Below are 7,618 nucleotides of genomic sequence, written 5' to 3'. Positions count from 1 at the left end.
CTGAACACTTTCTTTGGAGTGTTTATATGGCTCATGTCCTGGCTGAACGGTGTTGAGCTTCCTCTCTCTTCAGGAGACTTGTTGCTGTACCAAAAATGGATGTGCTTTCAGACTTAATGATTGGTGTGGACATTTCTTCTTTTACTTACTCACTGTTCCTCCCATTTCTTATAGTAGCAAGACAGACTTTTCTTTGGGGAACCATTCCTGACTCAACTCTCTGTCTAGTTTAGATGGGGCTGGTTGTCCTTCTTTTCCTCCCTCCAGTTTCAGGATTTCAGAGGATTCAGCTGATTAGTATACCTGTGCTCCTCAGCCACATGGCTGGCTTAGGAATGGGCACCTGACTCCATTTGGACCAATGAGGAATAGGTTCAGGATTTTTACTGGAACTGTTGGGGAAAAGAAACTCTCTTCCCACTGGTCTGGAGCTAAAAGGCTCATCCTGGAGTTACTGGTGGCCATCAGGACAAAAGACTATGTGAGCATGAAATCCATGTGAAGGGAATTTGTATGGACAGAAATCTGCACAGAGATGAAAAGAGGCACATCCTGAGGTACTGAGTACCCAGATCCTGCCACACCTGAAGCTATCGCACTCTTGGATTTTTCACATATTATGGACAATAAATTCCCATTAGGCGTTTTTTTTTTTTTTTTTTTTGTCACCCATCACAGCATGAGTCCTAACACGTGAGCCATATATTGATAGCTGGTATCAGTGTAATTTCATTAATATTAATAATGTTTTTGGACATTCTGAGATAAAAAGATGAATGCAGTCTTTTAGCTGTAAAAACTTCCCTCTTCCCTCCTCACCCCATTTCTGTGGCCCCTTCCAAAGCGAGTATCTCCCTATCCCCTCATGCCTTCCTCTCAAGAAAACTTGTGTATTTTAGTAGATGTTTATGGAACAAATGTCATTACATCTCTGTTTTCCTTCTTTTGGAAGCAGCAAGATGAGATGAGCAGGTAACCCTGTGCCTACGTAGAAAATAATAATATTTAAAGAAAGAGGCAGAAAAGTATATCCGTTATAAGCTTTTCTTTTTTGTTTCTTTTTTAGAATTGTAGCTTATGAGTTTATCTATGCCTGCTATAGTTGTAATTACAATTTAATATCTGCATACAAAAGCTATGTAAAAATCCATTTTTCCCAAATATACAAATTTTCTTTTCGGATAGTTTAAAACATTTTGATCACAGATTTCAATAGAATTTTAGGCTGAAAAAAATATTACCAATCTAGCAATATCACTTAATACCATTTGCAAAACACAAATCTTCTGATGACTGTAAATCTTTCCCTGTTCTGCTGTCTTTTTCTGATTCTCAGGGCATGAAAACATCATGGGGGAATAACGGTATTTTCTCCAAAGAAAGCCTTCATAACTAATTTGGCTCTATAATCAAATAAAAAATGCCAATTAGGAAGAACCAAAAGAGGGGAGTGGCATAATGTCAGCTCCTTCATGCCCTGCTAGTGTCTGTGTCAGCAAGTTGCCAGTCATCTAAGGGTCTTCCTTTGTCGTGCATTGTGCTCCATAACATACTGTCTGCATCCTGAGGAGGACAGATTTATATCTGATTGTCTTGTGCATAAGGTGGGTCAGCTTTAACTGTGCAACAGAAAGCCACAAACAGCATTTTACCTGCACGATATTGCTCCTGAAGGCGGCATTAATGAATGTAGAAACACACTAGAAATGCACACGCTTTGCATTTGCAAACATTTGTACAGCACAGTAAAAATTCTGTGATAAGGCCAAACCTTTTTTCCCTAGTCTGTTTTTATGTCTCTGTGTGTGTGTTTTTAAAGTTGTTTTTTTTTTTTTTTAAAGATTAAAGTAAAGTGTTTCAATTGTAAAAAATACACACCGGGCAAATGCTTACCTGGATAATAAATATCTACATCACAGTACAATAAAATTTCTCCTCTATAAAATTTAAATATGGATTATAGTCTATCGCTATCAAAAGAAACACTATGCTAATATTTCCTTATTATTAAAATAACAGGAAAAATGACGAGCTTATTTTGGAACCTGACGCGGTAGCCGTCGGAAAGGGCAGAGATTCAAATGTCTGTGAAGCACTCTCCTTCTGAAGAGGAATGGTGGCCTGGTGCTGATTCACCTCAACTCAGTTTGTGAAAAAGGTTTAGCCTTACAAATGCTGGCTACGTTTCAAAAACCATAAGACCAGTTTCAGCTTGTATGACTCATGCAGTCAAAGGTCAACATGACACGAATGGGTTAGAGTTCCATAGAGTGAAAATGCATCACGGACAGTGACATGCTTCGAGGGCGTCTGCAGTTCACGGAGGCTGAGTCCGCAGCGGCCGAGCGCGGGGGCGCGGCCCGGCCCGCACGGCGGTTCACCGGCCGACGGGCGGGCCGCGCCGACCCTGCTGTGGGCGGAGGAGGCGTCTCTCGGGCTGAGGCGGCAACACGGCGCGGGTGTCCTTGAGGACCGAGGCTCACGGGACGAGGAAAGCTCGGAGGCGGCACGTGGTGTTTTGAGCAGAATCATAGAGAAGAAAAGAGCTTACTTTTTTCACTATTTCTACCAACACGGCACATCTAGTTGAAGAGTGAAGTACACTTGAGGGCCACACACACACACACACACACACACACACAGGACACCACTCACCCCCCAAATTTAAGTGATTTATAAATAGATATCCCAGCTGTAGGGTGTGTTCTCTTCTGGGACGTCTCCCCACTGAGCAAGGTTTCAGTCAGTCCACATTTGATTTGAAAGTCTGGCAGACGTAAGAAAAAATGTAAAAGAAAAAAAAAATGCAGAGCAAGCCCCTCCTAATCGAGTTTTACGGGATGGAGTCTCGAGATGCAGTAAGTACCTCAGTCAGTTACAGAAGGAACGAGGCACCGTGACCACCGGGGTCGCGAATCTTTCGCTCTCGACAGCCTTTCCTTCACCCGGAAGTCCTCGAGGCTTAGTCTACGCAGCAGGAAGTAGTCAGCCTTCGACAAGATTTTGAGAACAGCAGTTTGCCTGCTTAAGGCTACCATGCAGGAGGCCAAGGATCAAACACACATTCAGTCGGGGCTGGCTGGGTTGCTGTAGATCTGCTGAACCATTCGGCCAGTGGCCAATCATGTTAATCCCTAAGGCCTTCCGAGGGGTCTTTATCTCAGGCTCTGCACTTCACTGAATCGGGGGATGTCTGATGCCCTGGGGAATCTCAACGCGTTGAGGAGACCTTCCTGGGGAGCCTACTGCCTGAGGAGTCTATGAGCCTCCAGGACCTGCCTGCTCGCCTTGCTCGCCTTCCCTTCCAAGGGAAAACCTGCCCCACCCGGAAAAGCTTCTCAGAGTTACCCTGGAGCAGAGAAGGTGATTAAACGCTTTTTTGTTTCAAAGAGCAGTTATCCAAAGAGAGTCAACAGAGGAAGCTGAGATGGTAACAAAGTGAGGGCCAGAGGAGACTGGCTAGAGACTGCCTGGGGAAAACAAAACCACAGAACTGTCTGTAGGACAGGGAGGCCTGGCCTGCTGCAGTCCATGGGGGCCATAAAGAGTCCGACAGGACTGAGCAACTGAACTGAACTGAGGGAAGTCAAAGCAGGTAAGCTGCCCATGAACTTCATGTTGATAATTTTATCCTCTTCACCTATTTCCTTTCTCTGGGTAGTAAGTTCCAGTGCACCACTCTTGGTTTCTTTCCCTGGAAGCCTGTGTAATTGCTTTAGCACATCAAACACATGATTTTCCTCCCGGATTATTTCTAGTCACTCTCGGGATTTTTAATTCCACTCCTCTCCTTCTCCCAAATCTACCCTGCCTTTCTCTAAATAACTGACATGTCATATATCAGCTTCCTATTTTGAATCAACACCAAATACATTTTCCTTAGTTGTCAGGAGAGCCATCATTTCTAATAAAGTTAGAAGTTAGAATGTGAAAGAAACCATCAAAAGAACTTGATTCCCTCACCCCTTAAAATTAGTACAGTATTAAGGACAGGAAGGATTTTTTAGTTCATGACTCAAGGTCACAAATCTACCATTCAACAGCACAAACTAGAACTCAGGCACCCCAACTTCTGGGCCAGTTAAAAAAGAATGAATCCACATGATTTTTAGGCAAGTTTCACAGATATGGCTTATTTTCCCAAACACTTCCAGGATAAGGCAGTACAAGGCAGGCAGAGGAATAGTTTATGTCTACCATGACGGTGAAGAGTGAGATACATTCAGTTTCATGGGTATATTCTGTGCCCATCTTCTGACGTTGAAGCGACCAGGGGCATCATGCTTTCTGGGCACACAGTACTCCAGCGTCGGTCACTGGGGAGGTGGGTTGGGCAGGGAAGGTGAGTGAGGGTTTGTGTGCGTGGTCTGCAGCTGTTTTCTGCTGAGTATCTGTCGGGGCAATGCTATCAGAGGGACAGAGAGAGTCAGTGGCTGGAGCAGGCTTTGGTGGTAGTCAAGCCTCAGAACCAGAGAGAAAAGGAGATTAGGAAACACTTTTGAGTAGAGCAAAGAGCCTGAGGATCCAAGAGCAGAAGGGAGGAACCTCAGCATCAGGGTGTGAGGAGGCTCTGAGGCACTGCATTTCCTTCAACATAGAACGTGACATCACTAGTCTCTCCCCAGAACAAGACTCAAACATTTCAGCTTGTTACCGCTCCTTGACTGGAAGGTCGATCCACAGGGAAATCTGTTGTCGGCTAGGAAGAGATGCAAACAGGTTGAATGACTTGAGGACTTTGAGAGATGAAGGGTCAGATGTCACTGAACAGTGACATCACTCTGTAAGTAGGTTTGATTTTTGTGGGAGTTTCCTCTGAGCAGTAAGAAGCCTTCTTACTATGAAGTGATACTATGGAAATTTTTGGAAACCACTGAGTCACTGATATCTGTGAAGATTTTGAATTTCTTTGGGCTCACTTAAGGAAATTGTTTTCCTTGTTGGCCTCAATCAGTCAAACACCTGCACATCATTGAGTCACACCCTTGTATAACTCAAATTAAATCACAGGATTATGAAAATTACAGTGAAAGGACAGCTAATTTGGGGGAAACAAATATCCTTATATATTCCAGGTTAGGCTGCTAGGAGAGAACAGAGTGCTGAAAACAGCGTGTTCTTGAATAGATAGCAATTTGTTCAGAACTTTCCCTAGGAAGCTGAAAGCCACATTTCATCAGAGGCTGTCTGTGCTGTGCTAATTGGAGCCCTGCAAAAACCAGGATTGGATCAAGATGACCACATTGTCTTGGTTTTAAGTCTTCTTTAGTTTCCTGCTTCGCCATTTTGCTTGCTCGAGTTGCTGACCAGGGACAGATGGGAGCTGGTGACGGCTTGGTGCTGGTGAATTAATGATTGTCCCCACCCCGCCTCCACAACTGTAAAACCTCCAAAGCATATTCACATCAAAGGACTGGAGAACAAAATGCAATAGTTAGCAAGTACCTGCATTCAAGGGGCAATTTCATCCATGTCTATGCCAAGGACTACCTCCCTTTACCCCCAAACAATCCCTCCCAACACAAAGAAATAAAGGAACAAACAAAAAAGAGCTAGGCAATGGAATGAAATGACACCCAGTAGTGCTGTTGGAATTATGAGAATGAGTCAGTCGGTCTAATCCTCAAACACTTCCAAGAACAACGGGGGAAAGAGTTCCGTGGGGCATTCCACCTTCATGTGCAGGAAGCGGCTGGCATGGCAGGCTCCGATCATCCGCAGGTCTGTCACCTTCATCAGGAGTTTTGGCCAAAAGTGAGTCACGTGGTGTTTTCGGTAATTGATATAGTGTTCAAAGGCCAGCAGGAAACTATCTTGGTATTTTTCTATTCTCTCAACACAGGCAAGCCCTGGGCGATCTGAGAGAGAAGAAAGAAGGATGTTAATTTGGAGGCAGAAATGAGAAGGCTTGTCTGGTCCACTTCAAGTCCTTTAGTGTGAAGTGGGCCAGTCTGGGGACTTTTGATTCTTAGGAATGGTCATGGATACAGTATGAACTCTGGGGCATCAGGGACCAAGATCCCAGGGAGTGGAGTAACTTGCATGAAGGGCATCAAGGCTTTGTTCAGATAAATGTCTCTGGCTTACACAAATCACCTCCTTGGGTGTGAAGGGTGATGCCTCCCTCCTAGGGTACAGAAGGAGAAACCTCACCTAGAGAGCTGAAATACTCTGCATAATGAGGAGGGATTCTGACAAGCATGGACTTACAGAGAAGATAGAGATGTGAAAAAAGATTTGGAGGATATCAGGCAGCCTGGATGCAAAGGAGGAAACTCTGATGGGAAGAAACTGGTGAAGACAAAGCAGCACAATATCCAATTTTAATTGTTCACTTGTCTTCAGTGAGCCACTCCTTCCCTTCCCTTATACCTTTGATTGCTCCTGTAGCAGCCCTGTGTTGGTGGTGTCTTGGGAAATTATAGTGAAAAGGGGATGTGAACAATGCTAGTATCATCCTGTGTAGAGAAGAGAAGAGTCATAGTGGGAAGATGGAGCTGGGGGAGATCATGACCATGTACAGCCCAGAAAAATCTTCCCAAGTCTTGGAAAACCACTGGTCTTCCCACAATATATAGGAGAGGACTCAAGGCAGTTTCAAAAAAAATGATAAAAGGATGTCAAGAGAAGGCTGGATGGTTGGGGAATATCTAGGCTATGAGGACTTGGGTTGCAAAAGTGGATACAGTGGGAATATATCTCAACATAATAAAAGCTATATATGACAAGTCCACAGCTAAGAGCATACTAAATAGTGAAAAGCTGAAAGCTTTTCTTATGACGGAGAACAAGACAAGGATGCCTACTCTTGCTGCTTGTATTTAGCATAGTCCTATGGAGTCCTATAGAGAGCAATTAGGCAAGAAAAAGAAAGAAAAGGCATCCAGGTTGGAAAGGAAAAAGTAAAACTGTCACTATTTGCTGAGAACGTTCCCAAGTGCATCAAAGAGAATCAAATACCTAGGGACTAATTCAACTAATGACGTGAAAGACTTATACACTGAAAAATAAGACATTGATGAAGGAAACTGAAGAAAACACAGTAAGTGGAAAGATATGCTGTGCTCATGGACTGGAAGAATTAATATTGTTATAAAGTTCATACTACTCAAAGCAATCTGTGGATTCAGTGCAATCCCTATCAAAATTTCAATGGCATTTTTCACAGAACTAGAATAAACAATGCTAAAGTTTGTATTTTCAGCCATAAAAGACCCTGAATAGCCAAAGGAATCTTGAGAAAAGAAAGTGGAGCTGGAGGTATCACATTCTCTGATTTAAAATTATATTACAAAGTTATAGCAATCAAAACAGTATTGTGCTGGCATAAAACAGATACATAGATGAATGGAAATGCAAATCAAAACCGCAATTAGATATCACCTCACACCTGTTAGAAAGGCTATCATCAAAAAGAAAAGAAGTAACAAGAGAACCCTTGGGCACTATTTTTGGGAATGTAAGTTGGTACAGCCACTGTGGGAAACAGTACGGAGATTCCTTAAAAAATCAAAATAGAACTACCACATGACCCAACAATCCCACTTCTGGTTATTTATCTGAAGAAAACTAGACCGCTTCATCAAAAACATACCTTCACCCCCCTGTTCTCTGAAGC

At 43.3% G+C, this 7,618-nt stretch overlaps 1 protein-coding gene across 10 annotated transcripts in view; it reads right to left on the bottom strand.

The window, feature by feature from the left end:
* Window positions 1-1,030: 1,030 nt before the first annotated feature.
* The window catches only part of THRB (thyroid hormone receptor beta), a 415,008-nt gene continuing 408,420 nt past the window's right edge, over window positions 1,031-7,618 (bottom strand). For all 10 annotated transcript variants that reach the window (XM_070459836.1, XM_070459832.1, XM_070459834.1 and 7 more), the window contains one exon: window positions 1,031-5,858. In XM_070459836.1, coding sequence (XP_070315937.1) covers window positions 5,617-5,858 — 242 coding nt within the window. In that variant the 3' untranslated portion in view covers window positions 1,031-5,616. The remainder of the gene's footprint in view (window positions 5,859-7,618) is intronic.

This window comes from Odocoileus virginianus, chromosome 32 (assembly GCF_023699985.2).
Source record: "Odocoileus virginianus isolate 20LAN1187 ecotype Illinois chromosome 32, Ovbor_1.2, whole genome shotgun sequence".
NCBI lineage: Eukaryota > Metazoa > Chordata > Mammalia > Artiodactyla > Cervidae > Odocoileus > Odocoileus virginianus.
Note: the sequence above shows the minus strand (reverse complement) of the source record. Positions and strands in the feature narration are given on the sequence as shown.